Genomic DNA, 20,578 nt, shown 5'->3' on the forward strand with positions numbered 1-20,578 from the left:
ACACTGCAAAACCATATAAAATCAATATCATGCAAAAACCATTCTGATTACTGTAGTTTATAAATAATTTGTTCATTTATTATGGTGTGTCTTAAGGCTGGTGGAAGTGTTTCTCATTTCAAAATGTCCATGATACTGGGATGGAAAAAACATAAAAAAATGTTGATTACATTTTCACGAAAAAAATCTGTTCTATCAGATGTGCAACTGGGCAAACATTTTCAACATTCAGATTTTCAATGAAAATTTTTGTCTGAATTTTGACCCCAGAAATCCCCCAAAAACTTAAGAACAATTTCATGAAAAATTCCCTCCCCCATTTTTGACCAGCTCTAGCGCATCAAAACGAATGTTCTGGGTGTAAGGTTATATCTCTAAGAAGCATTTATTTTAATTATTCTGCTGACTTGAAGCTCTCCCTCCACTTCAGGTATTATTTTTTCTCATGGCAATAACTGGAAAGTGATGCGAAGATTTACTCTCATGACCTTACGAGACTTTGGAATGGGCAAGAGGGCCATAGAGGACCGGATTGTTGAAGAGAACGGATTTCTGACAAAGGATATTGAATCTCGTAAAGGTGGGTGTGTGTTTCACTTCACAGACACTTCTAACATTTGTTGCATGTGCCTCTGAAGAGGCACCAAGACAAAATTTGTCATCATCTCATCCAACATCCACCTTTTTAGGAAATGTCACCATCCAGGTTGTGTTGATTTTGACATCTTTTTTTCAGCAACTGGTTGCACTGCAAAGCATTTTGTGAAGCCGTGAGATTTTTACACCACTCCATTGCTCTCTTTCTGCTGGGCACGCATGGCCTGCTCAAGCCAGCCTTTCGATCTAGAAGGCGTGAAACCATAGCCCCCCTCCTCCCCCCCCCTTGTTCGTCCCCAGTCGGTGGGACCTGGAAATGGAAGGCCTCATGCACTGTGAGCCATGTGAGCAGCTCTATTAAACTACTGGGGCAGATGTTCCATGGACAAAATGTGTCTCTCCGTGTGCGGTTCCTCCATTAGTGACAATCTTTGATTAGTTCAGAGGCACCAGGAATTGAAATGAAAGGGACCTGCAAGAACAGAATATCTATAAAACAAACACATTTGTTTCCCTAGTTTAACATAGAGCCCTAAATGCCCTTTGTTGTAACATGCCCTAGAATAGGGGACATAGTCCTAGATCCTCAAAGATATTTAGGTGTCTAATTCCATCTGAAATCATTATACCTTTGAGGATCTGAGCACTAATATACAGTTAGTTTTCTTTTTATTCAGTATCATCCAGTATTATGACCCAGTATTATTCTTACTTGGCTTTTTACTGTGAATTGCAGAAGACAGCTGTTAGATTATTAGAGTTGGATGTTTGTAATGACATGTGGCACTTATCTATATACAGTTTGTGAATGGTGTTTGATTTTATCAGCTCTCTGCATATTTATGCCCTTATGGCTGTCCTCTGCTGTATTCTTGAATCATACTTCTTGTGCTAAGGAGAGGGAGGCTGGTGTCTGGATGTCTGCCTCTAAATGGAAGTCTTTGACGATCATCAGTTGAATGAGCCTTGCCCTAGCAGAACAATGGGATGGTTGCAACCTAAGTAAAACCAGTTTTTCAAGTGTGGACTCTGTTGAATGGTAACCACCGGAGAGAAGTCCTTGGTTACCTGAGGGAGGTTTTGAGGCTGACCAGGAGATTCACATGACAGAAGGGATTAGAAGTTACAAAAGGAGCAGGTCTCTTCTGAGCAGCTTTGTCACACCAACCAGAACTGGAAGAGAAAACTGACCTGGAGGAGTGAGGTCTATGAGAGGGGACCTGTTAGGGTTGCCAGCTTTCTAACTGCTGAAAACCAGACCCCCAAGGTCCCATCCTCACTCCCCTTCCCCTCTTCCCCCTGCTTCTGCTCCACCTCTTCTCCAAGGCCAAGCCCCCGCTCACTCCTTTCCTCTCCTCCCTCCCCCTTCCTCATCACTGGGTTGTCTCTACCTCCCACCCCCAACCCCCAGCTGGGCTCACTCTGCTCTGGGGCTGGGACAGGAGTTGTAGCCTGGCTCAGAGCCTGCCTGTCTGCAGATAGGAGGTGGAACTGGCTGACCAGGGGCTGGCACAGGTTGATGACCCAGCACCTGCATCCCACCCCCAAGCCCCGGCGGTAACCAGACTTTTGGTGTCTGGTCAGTGCATCTGACCAGACACTGCCAGGTCCCCTTTTCCACCAGACTTTCTGGTTGAAAACCAGGCATCTGGCAACCCTTTCTGGGACCCTAAAAGACATTGAACAGATCCCAAAGAATGCTCAAGAGTGGTGAGGAAACTGAGGCATACAGGGAGGGGAGGTTGAGGGAGGGTACAGTTTGGGGGTGCTGGAGGGGTATGTGTGCACTGGGAGGAGGTATTGGGGAATACTGGAGGGGCTATCTGGGGGTTGCTGAAGGGAGACCTGCAGTCTCATGCCTGAGGTAGGAGGGAAAGTCGCTCCCTGTCATGGTGGCAAGGCGGCTGGCTCAGACCCAGGACACAGTGCCAGCCATCAGTCAGCACCTCCCTACGGGATTCTCCCTTACCCCAGAGTTGGGAGCCAGAGCTGGGGTTGGCGGGAACCTGCAGCTGCGGGGAATGGACCAATCAGCTGTGCCTGCAGGGGAGGGACCAGTTGGGGCCTAGAGACCTGCTGTTTCTGAGCTGCAATGTCTGCTCCGCAAAAATCCCAGACATTTCCTCTGATTTGAAAAATCCACCCACTCAGAGGGTTGCCAGGCATCCAGTTTTCGACCGGAACGCCTGGTTGAAAAGAGACCCTGGTGGCTCCAGTCAGCAGCACAGGGAGGGACCCAGGGCTACGGCAGGCTCACCGCCTGCCCTAGCTCTGCGCGGCTCCCGGAAGCGGCCACCAGGTCCTTGCAACCTGTAGGTGCATGGGTGGCCAGGGAGGCTCCGCGTGCTGCTCCCACCCTGAGTGCCTGCCCCACAGCTCCCATTGGCTGGGAACTGCAACCAATGGGAGCTGCAGGGACGGCGCCTGCAGGCATGAGGGGAGTGGGTGGAGCCTCTCTAGCTGCCTATGCGCCTAGGGGCTGCAGCTTTCTGTGAGCTGCAGTAAGTGCCGCCAGGACCCCAAACCCCCTCCTGCACCCCAACCCCCTCATCCCCGGCCCCACCCCAGAGCCTGCAGCACCAGATGGAGTCCTCACCCTCCCCCCTTCCGCACTCCAACCCTCTGGCCCAGCCTGGAGCGCTCTCCCACACCCTGAACCCCTCATTTCTGATTCCACCTGGAGCCTCTACCCTCAACCGGAGCCCTCACCACCCTCCCACACCCCAACCCCAACTCCCTGCCCCATCCCGGTGAAAGTGAGTGAGGGTGGGGGAGAGCGAGCGATGGAGGGAGGGGGGGGATGCAGCAAGTGGGGGCAGGGTCTGGAAGAAGGGGCGTGACAGGGGGCAAGGTGTAGATGTTCGGTTTTCAGTGCCATTCAAAAGTTGGCAGCCCTACGAAGGGCAGAGGATCGAAAAAGAGGAAATGTCTGGGAAAACCTGGATGAATGGTAACCTTAACAGAATCACACTTCCAGAGAATGGGTACTGGACAATCTATGCCCAGGGAGCGAGCCTAGAGGCTGAAGAAAGAGACAGTGCCAGAAGACTCTCAGAGCTTAAAAGATCACAGAGCCAGCAGATGGGCCCAAACCCAGCAGCTTGGTGAGTGTCGCGAAAAAGGACTTTTGGCCTATGATAGTGGTTAAGGCCCTAGGCTGGAACTCAGGTAGAGCTGGGGTCAATGCCTGAGTCTGCCAGTCTTCAAGAAAACCACTTAATCTTTGCTTGCCTCAGTTCTCTATCTGTAAAATGGGAATTAATAATAATTCTTGTCTCCACCCTTTTTCCTGTCTATTTAGGTTGTGAGCACTTTGAAGCAGGGACTGTTTCTCGCTATGTGTATTTACAATGTCTATCACAATGGTGCCATGATCTTGATTTGCCGGCCTCTAGGTACTACTGTAATAGAAGTACATTGTAATAACTCACTATTAACCATGCTCTTTGCACAATCTCTTCTTGCATTTGAACACTGTTTTTAGGAAAGCCCTTTGAGATCACTACAATTATAAATGCTGCAGTGGCCAATATCATTGTGTCAATATTACTTGGAGAACGGTTTGACTACAAAAACCCCACCTTCTTAAGACTGCTAAGTTTGATGAGTGAAAACATCAGGCTGGCTGGAAGTCCGTCAGTTACGGTAATTCTGGTGATTTTAAAGTCACTATTCAAGTTCATGCAGTACTCACACCGTAACTGTGTGCTGTATACAGTATATGACATCAAATCATTTCTACCAATCAGAATAGTCCAACAAATTAGAGGACGATACATATGTCTATCTAGCTCTACGCCCCTACGCTTACCATCATATTAAGTGGGTGTCTGCCTGATATTTATGGATTTATCCTCACAACATCCATGTGAAATATTATTTTCCTCATTTGACTGATGGTGAAATGAGGCACAGAGAGATTAAGTGACTTGCCCTAGGTTATGTAGGAAGTCAGTGACAGAGCTGGGAATTGAACCTACCTCTCCTGGATCCACACGTAGTTCCTTAATAACAAACCCATTAAACCTGTCTGAGAATAATTCATCTGAAGTACTGTGGCAGTTGTGTATCAAGTCTGGAGGACATGAACCAAACTAGCTCTGAAATGAATTCCTTAGTAGTTCATATATTTCCCAGCATGGTGGTAGTGGAAATACAGGTAATATCCTTCTGCTCCAGAAAAACTGAGTGTTTCAGTTCCCAGAGTACCAGCACCTCTAATCCCCTCTAGTGTCTCTGAGCACAGCCCCTCTAGGTCTCATGCCCTAGACCATCACCTGCCTCTCAAGATGGAATCCTGGAATTCACCCACTCTCAGACTAGGTCCTAGGTTGCACTCCCCTGCTTAACAACCACGATCACTCCAGCAGCAGGTCTGACCTATACAGAGGCCTTGGGTATTGGTGCATCTTGATTCATTGATCACAGATTCCAAAGTGAAAGGGTCCATTGCAATCATCTAATCCGACCTCCTGTATCGCCCAGGCTGTCGAACTCCCCCCAAATAATTTCTAGAGCTGATCTTTTAGAAAAATCATCCAAGCTTGATTTAAAAATTGTCAGTGATGGAGAATCCACCACAACCCTCAGTAAATTGTTTGTGGTTAATTACTCTCACTGTTAAAAATGTACACATTATTTCCAGTCTGGATTTGTCTAGTTTCAGTTTCCCGCCTTTGCATCATATTATACCTTCTCTGCTAGACTGAAGTCCCAATTATCAAATATTTATTCCCCATGTAGCTACTTATAGACTGTGTGATCAAGTCACCCCTTAACTTTCTCTTTATTAAGCTAAATAAATTGAGCTCCTTGAGTCTATCACCATAAGGCAGGGTTTTCTAATCCTTTAATTGTTCTTGTGGATCTTCCCTGAAATCTCTCCAATTTTTCAACATCCTTCTTGAATTGTGAAACCAGAACTGGACCCAGTATTCCAGTAGTGGTCATACCAATGCCAATTATAAAGGTAAATAATCTCTCTACTCCTACTTGATATTCCCCTGTTTATGCCCAGGATTCCCAGGATTATATTAGCTCTTTTGGCCACAGCATCACAATGGGAGCTAATGTTCAGCTGATTCTCCACCCCCACCCCCAAATCTTTGTTAGAGTCACTGCTTCCCAGGAGAGAGTCCCTTATCATGTAAGTATGACCTACATTCTTTGTTCCTAGAGGTATACATTTACATTTAGCCATACTAAAATGCAGGGCTGTACCTAGGGCGGCTTGGGGCCTGGAACAGAAGCAAAAGCTCTTCTTCAGGTGAAAGGGGCGGGGCTGGGGGTAGGCTCCCCCAGCCAGTGGTCCACACACTGCCCATGTGGCACTGGCCAATTGCGCCAACCCGCAGGGCTCCCCAAATCCCCTAGGGACAACTCTGCTAAAACGCAAAGCACTTGCTTGCGCCCAGTTTACCAAGCAATACAAATCACTCTGACCTCTTCATTATTTACCATTCCCCCAGTTTTTGTGTCATCTGCAAATTTTATCTGTGGTGATTTTATGTTTTCTTTCAGGCCACTGATAACAATGTTAAATAGTGTAGGACCAAGAACCGATCCCTGCAGAACGCCACTGGAAGCACACCTGCTTGATGACAATTCCCAATTTACAAATACATTTGGGGACCACTCCATTAGGCAGTTTTAATCTGTCTAATGTGTGCCATGATAATTCTATATCTTTCTAGATTTTTTATTACAATGTTGTGCTGTACCAAATCAAAGGCCTTATAGAAGTCTAAGTTTATTACTATTATCTTTATCAACCAAATTTGTAATCTCATTAAAAAAAATCAAGTTCATTTCACAGAATCTGTTTTCCATAAGTGCATGCTGATTTCCATTAATTACATTACCCTCCTTTAATTCTTTATTAATCAAGTCCCACATCAGCTGGTCCACTATCTTACCTGAGATCAATGTCAATTATCCAAGTCACCCCATTCACCCTTTCTAAAAATTGTCAAAACATCTCTGCTTGTGGCACACAATAATTTAGTCTCATCCAGGTTATTGGGCTCAATAAGGGGTAACTGGCTGGGGCCTCCCATGTGTAGAAGATCAGACTAGATGATCTGGTGTCCCTCCTGGCCTATGTCTGTACCCTGCTGTTCTGTTCCCTCCGGGGCAATGACAGTAGTAATTAGAAACCAAAAAGCCTCCTTAGGAGAAAGTATTATTTATTTAGAACAAAAAGCAATTCAGAGAAAAAACAATCTTAAAAACAAATGTTTAGGACAGTGACGAAGCTCCTCCATTCCTGTCTCTTTCTGGCAAGTCTTTCAGTGGTTCCCCAGCTGTGCCCCAGCTCGGCTTTTTTTTCAGCTCGGCTTCCACAGCTCTTCGTCATGTTGTTTTCGGGCTGCCTCGTTTTCGCTTGCCTTCAGGTGTCCATCTTATTGCTACTCTGGTGATGGAGTCAGTTTCCATCCAAAGCACATGGCCAATCCATCTCCAACGCCTCTTGCTCATATCTTCTTGGCTGCACTGTGTGAATAGATCCTGGTTTGAGATTGTTCGGGGCCGAAAGATACGGAGGATTTTTCTGAGGCAGGTTAGATGGAATGAAGACAACTGGGACATGTGTCATACTTTGTCATTCCCCAACATTCTGCACTATAAAGTAATGTTGAAAAGTCTCCTGTATGCATGTCTAATTCTTCCCTAAGGCTGTCCATGCCCTGGGCCCAATTCCTTCAGACTCTTCCACAGAACCTGTCAGTATCAGCCTGCCGCCTTAGAGTAGTGACCCCCTGGACAGCCCCTGGTGACTGACTACCCCCTACCTCATCAGAGATTCAGAGAGCTTAAGGCCAGAAGGACCATAAAACTATCTAGTCTGACCTCCAGCATATCACAGAACATTAAATTTCACCCAGTTACCACTGTGTTGAGCCCAATAACTTGGGTTAGACTAAAGCAGTGGTTCTCAGCCCACGGGCCACTTGTGGCCCAATCAGCATGCAGCTGCAGCCTATGTGACACCCTCAGGACCATACAGGTAGGATATCTATTGTGTGGATGCAGCCCACATAACACATAGAGAGCTGCATTTGTGACCCACAATGGTAAATAGGTTGAGAACCACTGGACTAAAGCATTTCAGTCCCGAGGAGACTAAACTGTTGTGTACCACAGGCAGAGAACAGGAGAGACCAAGGTGCCACCAATGCCTGAGGCACCTGCTGTGGCGTGGAAATGATGAGGTAGGACATACCCAATTGATCCTAAAAGGTGACTCTCGGCTGCCAAGGAAGGTGAAATCCCACGCTTCTTAGAGGCCTTTTAAGTGTTTAGTGTCTCCCAGCTCCCATCCCAGCAGAACAAGGCCTGAGGGAGGAGGCAATATTCTTGAAGCAAGCAGTTTGGGCCATTGTCCGTTAAGTCTGTACTAGACTGTTCTTATCTCAGATGCCATTGTGTGGCTTCCTTGTTTGTCCTTCCTATAGCCCCTATTGAATTCACGCATTATAGTTTATAACAAACATTCCCCTACACTAATGTGTGTTATACAGTCCATCTAAATAACTAGGATACAAGTCAGTATTCATGGATTCTCCTACAGGATTCACAACATTTATTCCGTTTCAGCTCTCCCTTCTGTCACTACTGAATTTAAAAGAGAATCTGTATTAGCAGTAGAGCTGGTTGAAAAATGAAATGAGACTTTTGAAAAAAAATCATTTACTTGTGTTTTTTTCTGTACAAATTTGACATTTCAAGGTTTTTTTTGACAAGCTCTGGTTAGCAATATAGAGCCTCTGAGATACAGTTGAGCAGTTCTGATTCCATCCAGTGGAGGGCAGTAGTTACACATACACACTGTCCAGATTGTTACAATATATACAAAATGCCACTACTTAATCTACCTTCTGGGATACATGTTCAAGTGATAGAAAATTCATGATTGCTGGGTGGCACAATGCCAAAGGTGAAAGACCCAGGATATACAGCAGCCTCGGAATTCTTGCCCCATCCTGTGCCTCAAGACAGGCGGGGCCCCTGAGGATATGGGGCTTGTTAGCTGCTTGTACCCCCAAGCACAGCATATAATCTTCCTGTGCCTCAATTTACTTATCTGCAAAATGGGCATAACGACAGTCACTTGCTTTTATGAATTGCTTTTAGATCTTTGGCAGATAAGTGCTATAGTAAGTGTTAAGTATTCTCATTACTTATTTTTGCTCACTCTGCCGTCTTAAATTCTTTCAGCTATATAACATGTGCCCAGCCCTTGGATTTCTACTCAGGAATTACAAGATTCTTTTGCACAACACAAGTGAATTGCATTCTTTTATACGGCTTACTTTCATAGAACGCCTCAAAGAACTGGACAAAAATGATCAGAGAAGTTTTATTGATGCATTCCTTGTAAGACAGCAAGAGGTAATTATGATTGCTGCAGACTTGTATGTTTCCTTGTCATATTTTATATTTAAAAACAAATTTGCATGGAAATTTAGCATTGGTAAAGTATGCACCTAACAAACTAGCAGAGTTGAGCAAAGAGCTTGCTATGACTAATGTATACAACAAATTTTGGCCCCAACTTTGCAATAAGAATTGCATGAGTGGAACACTTGGCCAGCATGGAGTCCCACTGGTTTCAGTAGTTCAGGAAGTCTACCTATGCAATTCTTGCAGCAACCAGGGATCAAAATCTCTTTCATTGCTAGTTGAATATCCCTCAATTAATTGCAATTTCCTCAAATGTATTCATTGTTTGAATTTGCTTGACAAATGTCTTTCCAAATGTTTACTTGGAGAATCCAGAAAGATTCAAACTTCTAATTGTTTTGGTTACTTGTGATTGGCCAGATTAGTCACATAGTATTTCTTCTATTACTATTTTATTATTACAATAGCACTTAGGAGCCCTAGTTATGGGCCAGGACTCCATTGCGCTAGGCAGAGTACGAAAGACAGAGTAAATAGACAGGTTTCAGAGGAACAGCCGTGTTAGTCTGTATTCGCAAAAAGAAAAGGAGTACTTGTGGCACCTTAGAGACTAACCAATTTATTTGAGCATGAGCTTTCGTGAGCTACAGCTCACTTCATCGGATGCATACCGTGGAAACTGCAGCAGACTTTATATACACACAGAAATCATGAAACAATACCTCCTCCCACCCCACTGTCCTGCTGGTAATAGCAGGACAGTGGGGTGGGAGGAGGTATTGTTTCATGATTTCTGTGTGTATATAAAGTCTGCTGCAGTTTCCACGGTAAACATCTGATGAAGTGAGCTGTAGCTCACGAAAGCTCATGCTCAAATAAATTGGTTAGTCTCTAAGGTGCCACAAGTACTCCTTTTCTTTTTTAGTAAATAGACAGTCCCTGTACCAGAGAATTTACAGTCTAAGAATAAGACAAGAGATAACAGATGGATACGGAAATGTGAGGCAATGTGGACATGGGGAAGCACAGGGAAACAGTGAGACAATATTGGTCAGCGTGATAGGCCATGGTCTCAGTAGATCAGTGGCTTAACTGCTGTCAAGCTTTCTGTAGGCATCACAGCAAAAGAGAGTTTTAAGGAGGGATTTAAAGAAGGACAATGTGTTAGTTTCAGAGATGCTTGTGGGGAGCTCCTTCCAATTGTTTGGGGCAGCATTGGAAAAAAGAGCTGACTGAGGGGATATTTGAGCCATTAGTGATTATCTTTGAAAAGTCATGGAAGATGGGAGAGATTCCAGAAGACTGGAAAAGGGCAGATATAGTGCCAATCGAGCCTGGTAAACCCCCAGACTGAGGCCTTGGTGAAGACCTACAGAGGTACTGGGGCTGCAGAGGTGTAGCCAGGGGATAGGCAGAGGCAGCTGGTCCTAACCCCTTGCCAATGATGAGTGGCCATTACACTGCAGTGAGTGTAGGGGTTAGATGATGACTGGCAGTAGCCACTGAGGCAAGGTGGGTTTAGAGGGTTGGGGGTTTCTGAGAGACCCAGAGTGGGGGTACTGCTGGGGTAGAACCCCCAGGTAAAGGGGCACTGGGGTCCGGGAGGGACATGGGGCCTCAAGCAGGTGAGATACCGGCCAGCAGAGGCCGCTCCAGAGCTGGCATTGAGCTAATTCCCAAGACGACCAGCAGGAGACGCCACGCCGGTGAGTCATCACTCTGCTACAGGTTGAACATTAGGAAAAATTTCCTAACTGTCAGGGTGGTTAAGCACTGGAATAAATTGCCTAGGGAAGTTGTGGAATCTCCATCATTGGAGATTTTTAAGAGCCAGTTAGACAAACACCTGTCAGGGATAGTCAAAATAATACTTAGTCCTGCCTTGAGTGCAGGGGACTGGACTAGATGACCTCTCGAGGTCCCTTCCAGTTCTATGATTCTATGAAAACACTAGAGCGTGTGTTTGAAACTATAACAGCTGGGCAAGGGAGGCTGGTGTCATTAGTCAGTTGAAGCCAGGACTCGACATCTTAATAGTGAATGAGAGATGATAGGCAGGGTGGGAAATGGTGGTGAAGGGCCTTGAAAGTGAAGACCTGATAAATTTGAAAACTGGTCCAAAATCAATAAGATGAAATTCAATAAGGACAAAATCTGCATTTAGGAAGAAAAAATCAAAAGCAAAAACACAAAATGAAGAATCACTGAGTAGGCAACAGTTCTGCAGAAAAGGATTTGGGGGTTATAGTGGATCACACATTGACTGTAAGTCAACACTGTGATGCAGTTGAAAAAAAGGCAGATGTCATTCTGGGATGTATTAACAGGAGTTAATGTAAGAAGCAAGTGATAATTGTCCAGCTCTGCTCAGCACTGGTGAGGCATCAGTAGGAGCACTGTGTCCAGTTTTGGGCACCAGATGTGAACAGAATGGAGACAGTCTAGAGGAGAGCAAGAGGATGGGGAGGCACTGATCAGCAGGGCCCGCTGGCCCGGGGGAGAGCTGCTCAGCATCCACCTTCTTTTCCGCATGGGTGCTCCAGCCCCGGAGCACCCACAGAGTTGGCGCCTATGTATGGAATCCCTGTCATTGGTGGTTTTTAAGAACACAGTTAGACAAACACCTGTCATGGATGGTCTAGGTATACTTAATCTTGCCTCACCATGAGGCAATGCACTAGATGACTCTTGAGGTCCCTTCTAACTCTACATTTCTATGATTGTCTATTGGAAGCAATCAGAAGGGGAAGCCAGTGGAGGGATGCAGAGAGGGGTGTTTCCTTGGGTAGAGGGGCAAGCAGGCCACATTGAAATGCATTTTCTATGAATAGTCTTGCCAGGAAATGTCAGTATCTCAAATATTTGCAGAAAGGTTGGTATGCTTGATCAAAAGGAACTCCTTTTTTTTTTTTTTTATTATTTCCCAGCTGCCCAGACGTGTATACAATTCACATGCATCACAAAAGAATGAGAGAATGAACTACAAATAATGATCAAGTATAAAAAGAGCAAAAAGAATAGGGCGTGATTATGGCTTAATGGGTCAAGCAATGGAGTGGGACTTGGATGATTGCTGGCTTTGCCGCTCATCTCCTGGGTGGCTTTGGATAAGTCATTTAGCTTCTCTGTGCCTCCATCTCCCTATCTATAAAATGGGCATAATGACATTTGCCTCCATTATAAGCACTTTGAGATCTACTAATGATTGTTTATGAAATAGGTATTAATGTTATTAAGAGTCCATTCGCATTGCCACTGAAGCCTCTAGAACAGATACAACTGACATCAAGAAGAGCAGAATCAGTGCCCAGTAGGCTTTGCATATGTAACCTTTACTGGCCAGGACTAATTCAGTGCAGAATATTTCACCATCATAGTGTTACAATAATCACCTGTCCTGATCTCCATTGTTTGTTTAGATGCATGAGTACAGATGGTTGATTGTGCAAGATGGCAAGCTGCACATGTGTGTCTCTGAGTTTGGACTCAATCACATATGGAGTAATTGTCCTGAGCTGACTCAGTTAGGTCTGGAAGACCATGGATTGAACTGTATTCAGCATGTTAGCTTCCTAAGCCTGTGACACTCAGGCTGGTTGTGGCTGCATAGGAAAAATACACTTCTCTATGAGCTTGATTGTGGAAGGTGCTGAGCACTCTAACTGTGATCCAGTGAAACACTTAAAACATGCTTAACTTTAAGCATATTCCTGATTCCTGGCATCAGTGGCTGTACCCTTGTGCTTAAAGTTAAGCACATGCTTAGGTGCTGTGGTGAATTGGATCCAGAGTGCTCAGCACTTTTCAGGACTGATCCTTAGTAGAGAAGATACCTATATGTTTTTGAGGGCATCTGATCAAAGCCCTCTTGGTTTTTTTACATTTATTTTTTACTATATACTTTATTATTCAATAAATATGTTTTAGCTCTCCATGTTATAACTGCCCACTGGAGTTCTTTGTGTGTTAATCTTTTGGGGGTTTTTTCAGGAGAAAAGTAATACCAATGGATATTTCCATAATGACAACTTAATAAGCCTTGTGAACAACTTGTTTGCTGCTGGCATAGAGACCACTTCCACCACGCTGCGCTGGGGACTTCTGCTAATGATGAAATACCCCCAAATTCAGAGTAAGTGATTTTGTGACAGCTGCTAGCTTGGCTGGCACGGGAGGGTTGAACAGGAAACCTGGGGAGCTAACAGCATAAATGGCTACAGCTTTTGAGTGAAAGAGTCTTGCTTGACAGCAGAGAGCTGTAACAGACTCATATCCTCAGTAGATCAGGCACAGAGTGGAACATGGAACACCCACTTACCAGTGGGTTATGCTTTTATTTCCTTAGAGCCAGATTCTGATCTCAGTTACACCTATGTAAACCTGGAGCAATTCCATTCTACTCATTAGAATTGCTCCAGACTTACACTAGAATTTTGCTCTTGATAAGCAGAACAATTCAGAGCAGAATTTAAATGGTCATAACTGTGAACACAGTTGTAATAATTGAGACCATGCAGACCTACTTGAATTGTGAGCCTAACCCATGGAAAGTGGGTGAAGGGCCATGAATTGTCACAATGACAAGTTATATGAAATTTTTTAAGAAAAGATTTAAGAAGGAGACAAATGGAATTAATTTAAACAGGAGGAGGGGGAGGAGGTCTCTAGTGGATATTGTTATGAGCATGACTAGTAAACAAGAGGAAAAGGGAACCAGAAATCAATGGATCAAAATTGTTACTTTGGAAATTAGGCCTAACTGGTGCACAAAATAATGAGAGGATGGACCGTTCTACCCACCACTCTTTTGGGGTGGACCTTAAAAAGATGCTTGGGAAATTAAACAAGGAACTTCTACAACCACCGCGGTTGCAGCAGAAGGATTTTTACCATAACACTCAGACTTTATTTCTCCAGTAGGGATGCTTGGCCATCATCACTGCCCCAGTAAGGACCCAACCTGATACATGTGAGATCTTGTTCGATCTTCCCTTCCCTCGTGCGTCTCTTTCCATCCCTCACAATCTTCCTCCTGTCATGTGTGTGTGTGTGTGTGTCTCAGCTTTCCACCTGATCCTGAAATCAATTGCATTGTACTGCACCAACATGACCTGGTGAGACAACCCATCCAGCTCTGGTTGGCCTAAGGACCAGTGAAGCAGAGGGACCTGAGCCGACCAACCGGATGATATTCTTGGCCAGGGAAGAAAGCTGGGGTCCAGAGCAGCAACTGTCATGGCCCAATCTGTCTGTGACTGACCCGCTGCCCTGTATTCTGAAAACATCAACAAAAGCTGTATTTCCCCGATCTGACCTATCTTATCTCTTCTCTCCCTTCTGTTTCTATGTGTTTTGTCAAAAGCAGGAAAGCGAATGTATTCCTGACTTAAAATTAAACAGAAATAATCCATTTGTCCCCACCAAGAAGGACTGTTTGATAGAATAAGAAATTTTAACCAGTATTCACCCTCTCAAAAATTTAAAAAAAAAAAAAAAAGACGTTGACAGATTTTCATTGTTTGTTTTGCATAATCACTCCATTTCAGTTGCAGTGGTTTTTGCCTTGTTTTGATTCTTTCCCTTTTGTACATTTCCATCAATACACTTTTAACCATTGACATGAATTTCCTAATGTGCTTGCCATGGTACTAGGCAGGCCAAGGTCTCTATATTCCAAACTCCAAACCTTGCTTAACACTCTTTAATATTGGACCGTGACAGGGTCACCTTAACATCCTTAGCTCTTTGGGCTCACATATTCCATCTAACTTAATACAACAGCAGAATATGACCCTAAGTTTCTGTCTTCCTCCAAACTTGAAGACCCTCCAAGATCTTTCCATAGATAATTATTATAATTAGGGATGGTGAGAAAATTTTAAGGAATATAAAATTTTGCCTTCTCTGCCCCCACAAAAAATAGACACAGCTTTTTTGAACATATCTTTGGTGGTTCCCCATATTCCATCCAGCTCTAATTACTTGTTAAATCCCAGCGGTATGTTCATCACTGTACAAAACAGAAGACAGAGTCCATGCCCCCAAGGAACTTCCAGTCTCAATAGACAGACAAAATAATACAAGATACAAAGGAACTGATCTCACCTGTCATGTGTTGAGCTAGTTTTAGTAAGCCATGCAACAGCTTGCTTGTATGCCTTCGAGAGACAAGGTGGGTGAGGTAATATCTTTCATTGAACCAACTTCTGTAGGTGAGAGTGACAAGCTTTTGAGCTTCCACAGGCCTCTTTTCTGGTCAAAATGGTGTACTCCATGCAGCGTTACCTGATACAAGGCACACGTGAGGTCACACTGTGCAGAGGTTTGTTCTACAAAGTAGAATCCTCCATGCAGGCTGGACAGAATTGTCCCACAAGCCAGATTCATCCTGCCAGCTGGGCAGCACACAGTAAGTCGGGCATGCCTTGCATATATAGGCCACACACCACCAGCTCTCATTTACATCACTACAGCTCAGCTGGTCTCAGTGGAGTTATTCCTGATTACAATGAGGCGAGGTCAAACTCTGGCCACCTATGTACTGAAGGACCCAGAGTCTGGTTCTATAATAAAGCAAGGTTTTTTGTTGTTGCTGGTTTTACTTTTATGCTTTTGCAGTTGCTTCCCCTAACTCATTTCTATTTGGTGGCTTCTTGCCTGAAGGCTGCTTCAGGGCACCACAGGAAAAATCCTTTGTGCATGAAATTGACAGAGTCAACAGGGAAGCCTCAGTTGCAAAGACATTGAAAACTGTTTGAAATAAAATCCTGTATTAATCACTGGTCACAGTGGCCCACAGCCTATTTGATTAAGTACAGAAGAGCATGATCTAGTGGTCTGATGCAAGCCTGGGTGCCAGGAACTCCTGAATGCTGAACTGATTGTGGCCTTGCCAGTCTCTGTAAAAATGAGGATAATAGTACTCATGCATCTCGGGATTGTTGGGAAGTTAACTAGTTAATGTTTGTAAGTGCTCTGATGGTTAAAAATAGAACTGTGCAAAGATGGAAGTTCCATTTCATGAAGGCTTTTGAGATTTCCCCACAGGGGAAAATTCAAAAAAAAAAAAAAAAAAAAGTTTGGGGGCAATTGAAATATTTTTTTTCAACAAAATCAAAATGTTTCATGTCAAAAGTTGACATTTTAATTTTGTATTATATTATCAAATAAAATACGTAATGTAATACAATAAAAATTAAAATGTCTAGACAAAAAGTTGTTTCAGAGAGAAAGAATCAAAATATTTCATTGCAAAAATGTTTAAAATGGGACATTTTTGACATTGCCAGAACTTACTTTTCCCCAGTTTTCTTCCAGAACAAAATTTCAGCAGACTTGACACGATTTCATGAAGCATTTCAGTTTTAACAGAAGGGCATGTTCAAGCAAATATGTTCCATCAAAGTTTCTACGACCAGCTGTAGTTGAAATGACTGTATATTATTATTTGGCAGGCCAAGTAATAGGATAGGTTACCTGTGTGTTTTTGGAAGTTCTCTATTTAGTTTTGATATTGACGAGCAAATGTTTATAAGCTCTAATATTGTCAGCACCCCATTATTTCTGGAAAGAGACACAGATTTTGGAGAGCTTACAATATCACTTTAACATGAGCTTGTGCACCTCTCAAAGCCACAATGCACAGCATTTATTATAATAAATGAATTCTGATCTCTATTGTATTTTCTCAGGCAAAGTCCAAGAAGAGATTGCAAGAGTTATAGGATCAGCCCAGCCACGAATTGAACATCGAACTAAAATGCCGTATACGGATGCAGTTGTCCATGAAATTCAGAGGTTCGCTAATATCCTGCCCATGGACTTGCCTCATGAAACTACTGAGGATGTTACTCTTAAAGGCTACTTTATTCCAAAGGTGAACAGTTTGTGGTATTGCTTTTCTTGTGATCTGCGACATCGTTAAAGTCCTGGTTCAAATGATTGACCCTTTTAAGTCCTGGTTCTTTGTTTAATGTTGAATCTCATTGGAAGTCCCATGGCAGTATTTGCAATAGCATCATTCACTTACTATAGCTTAAACAGTAAGAGGGGGGAGGGATAGCTCAGTGGTTTGAGCATTGGCCTGCTAAAACCAAGGTTGTGAGCTCAGTCTTTGAGGGGGCCATTTAGGGATCTGGGGCAAAAATTGGGGATTGGTCCTGCTTTGAGCAGGGGGTTGGACTAGATGACCTCCTGAGGTCCCTTCCAACCCTGATATTCTATGAAATGCTTATACCAAGCTTTAGTCAAGAGACCATATTGACCTATAGAATAACTCCATTGACTTGATTTACAGGGAACTTACATCATCCCCTTACTGGCCTCTGTACTGCAGGATGAATCTCAGTGGAAGAAACCAGATAAATTCAATCCTGAGCATTTTCTTGACTCCCAAGGAAAGTTTGTAAAGAAAGAGGCTTTCATGCCTTTTTCAGCAGGTACTTTCTATTTTCGTTTACTGCTGTGGGGATAGATATCCAAGATTCAACAGACTATAAGATACATTTGTGAATCTTTAAATCTCATCCTCTATTTGCCCCTTAGAGGTTTTTAAGAACAGGCCAGACAAACACCTGTCAGGGATGGTTTGTCTTGGTCCTGCCTGAGTGTGGAGGGGATAGACTAGATTACTGTGATGGGGTCCCTGGGTGCCACCTGGACTCTTGAACCACTGAGCCCTCTGTCCCACCAACCTGGGGTAACCCTCCCACTTTGTGATGCTATTGTCAAGCCTCAAATCTCTGGCAGGCACAGCACTACACAGACATCCACTGGCAGGGACACACCCAACTGAGTTAAATGAATGCTTCTCCCAGCCACTCATGAACCAATAATAGGGAGGCTCCAGCCAATTCTCCCCAGTCTTGCTCCCCAGAACTGTGCCATCTTGCCCTGGTCAGAAGCCTGACCCCTGTAAGTTAATTATTCAGTCTGTCCCTCCCTTGATGTGGAGAGGACACACACTAGCCTTTGTAAACTGAGCTGAGATTTCTCAAGCACTTCAACCAAAACTTTAGATAAAATGTAAAACAGATTTATTAAGTACAGAAAGATAAATTTTAAGTGATTATAAGTAGCAGGCATAGAAATCAAAGTTGGTTACAAGAAACAAAAATAAATTTGTTGTCTGAGTTCTACAAACTAAACAGGATTTGAATCAAGCAGTGTCTCACCCTGACAGATGGTACAAGAAGGGTACAGATCCTCAGTATACAGGCTGGAACTGCCTTCCAGCCTGAGATCACCCTCCCGCAGTTCGGTCTTTGTCCTCCAGACGTGTTTCCAGGTGTTGCATTGTGGGGGGAGTGCAGCCAAGTGATGATGTCACTTCCCCTCTTTTATAGTTTCTTCCAGCTTGCTGGAAAGATCTATGCTGTGACTTGGGAGGTCAGTCAGCCCCCATTGGTCAACAGTGTCCATTGCATATGTGCTCTCTCAGAAGTCTCCACTGTATACATGGGATAGTGGATTCTTTCCTTGGTGGGGGTTGACATTCACTGCTGTCTGACTACTCCATTGTTGTACCTGAAAAGCTGGTTGTGAGTGTTCCCAACCTCACAACATATTTCAGTGACACACACATAGCAAAACTTCATAACTTCACATACAGTGACAGCACATACAGTCCAACAGGATATTAATGTTCAACAGCTCAAGACTTTTAAAATTATACCTTACAAGGCATACTGTGTACAAAATATATCCTAATTATAAGACAGTGGTGAATATGGGGGTTCCAGGGTGGTGCTTTGAAGTATAGAGTTTCACAATGACATCTCGAGCCCTACATTTCTGTAATTCTGCATAGCAGCTGTGACCCAGATGGGTTATTATCCGCCTATATCTGGCTGGGAGGTTGCGATCATTCCTTTCTAATGAGGATCTTGCTACAATCATCCATGCCTTTGTCACTTCACTATTAGGCTACTCCAATACATTCTATGGCTCCGATTAAGGTGATCTTCAGTTGACTTCAATGGGACTTAAGCACTTGCTTAAAGTTAGGCTTCAGTTAAGGACAGTGCTTATCTAGGTATGTCTACACTGCAATTAAAAACCTGTGGCTGGCCTGTGCCAGCTAACTTGGGCTTTGGCTAATGTGCTGTTTAATTGTGGTGTAGACATTTAGATCGGGCTGGACCCCAGCTCTAGAACCTGCAAGGTGGGAGGGTCCCACAGCTTGGGCTGGAGCCTGAGGCTAAAAGTCTACACTGCAATTAAACTGCTCTTTAGCCCAAGCCCTGCGAGCCTGAGTTAACTGGTTGGGCCAGCCATGGGTGTCTAATTGCAGCGTAGACATACCCCTTTGAGGTTACACCATAAATCAACTCAGAAGCTGAAAAAAGTGCACTTACTACATGGGCTGGTATGTTGTATGTATTGATGACATATACATACATATTAATAACATTAGCTCATTCTCATATTTATTATTTTTGTCCTCTCGATTATTTCAGTTCTTTCCTTGTGGTGTACTTGTAAAGTTTACAGAGAGTATGAACTAGGAAAGCCCCTTGTGCCAACCTGCTTCAAGCATCTTTTATTTAGCTACGTTAAAGGCCACAGCCATATATGGACATTGTACCTTAACTCATCACTATCTATCTAGGTCAGGGGTTCCCAAACTTGGTTTGTGGCTTGTTCAGGGTAACAAGCCACAGTGAGACGCTTTGTTTACCTCTTCCCGCAGCTCCCATTGGCCGGGAACGGTGAACCGTGGCCACTGGGAGCTGGGAGCGGCCGTACCTGTGGACCCTCAGGTAAACAAAGCGTCTCGTGGCCCACCAGGGGATTACCCTGAACAAGCTACAAACCAAGTTTGGGAACTCCTGATCTAGGTGAAAGTCCCAGGCATATGTATGGTTTCAGAGTAGCAACCGTGTTAGTCTGTATTTGCAAAAAGAAAAGGAGGACTTGTGGCACCTTAGAGACTAACAAATTTATTTGAGCATGAGCTTTCGTGAGCTACAGCTCACTTCATCGGATGCATCTTAGTTCAACATACAGGATGTGGCCTGTAGGTAGGTCCCTTGCTTTACAGCCAAACTACTTTAACATAAACCTATAAACCTATTATAATAAAACAATCAAAACCCTAAGAAAATAAGAAACCTATAAGAAAAGATATATAGGTAAGCGAGCAGACTAGCCCTATAGGCTACACAAATAGTCACAAAAATTTTGAAAGTAACTAAATGCTGTGGGGTCTTGAAGCAGACTGTTTTTCACAACATTTGGCCCTGATTCTTTTTTATTTTCAAAAGTTGGAGTTTTCTTAAATGAAATTTTTCACAAAGTCAAAATTATTTGATTTAAAAAATTCAATTCTAAAAAAATGGCAATGGCGAACAAAAAATAATCCAAACTCAAGACTGAAAGTGAAGGAGGAAAAAAAAAAAACCTTGAAAATGGTAAATGAAAAACAAAAGCAAAAGAAAACCCTGAACATTTTTTTTAAAAAAATGGGAGGTTGGGGGTCTTTGTTTGCTTGGTTGAGGTTTTTAATTTCTCCTGGAATAGCTGCCAGGAGAATTATTTTCAAAAATATGACTGGTGCAGCCACTAATATAGTATTTTT

General features: G+C 43.7%; 1 protein-coding gene across 1 annotated transcript in view; it reads left to right on the top strand.

Moving 5' to 3' along the window:
* Positions 1-20,578, top strand: part of LOC140908501 (cytochrome P450 2K4-like) — a 30,463-nt gene that overhangs the window by 5,473 nt on the left and 4,412 nt on the right. Inside the window, exons 3-8 of the mRNA XM_073335738.1 lie at positions 431-580; positions 4,082-4,242; positions 8,815-8,988; positions 12,991-13,132; positions 16,692-16,876; positions 17,297-17,438. Coding sequence (XP_073191839.1) covers positions 431-580; positions 4,082-4,242; positions 8,815-8,988; positions 12,991-13,132; positions 16,692-16,876; positions 17,297-17,438 — 954 coding nt within the window. The remainder of the gene's footprint in view (positions 1-430; positions 581-4,081; positions 4,243-8,814; positions 8,989-12,990; positions 13,133-16,691; positions 16,877-17,296; positions 17,439-20,578) is intronic.

This window comes from Lepidochelys kempii, chromosome 3 (assembly GCF_965140265.1).
Source record: "Lepidochelys kempii isolate rLepKem1 chromosome 3, rLepKem1.hap2, whole genome shotgun sequence".
Lineage (NCBI taxonomy): Eukaryota > Metazoa > Chordata > Testudines > Cheloniidae > Lepidochelys > Lepidochelys kempii.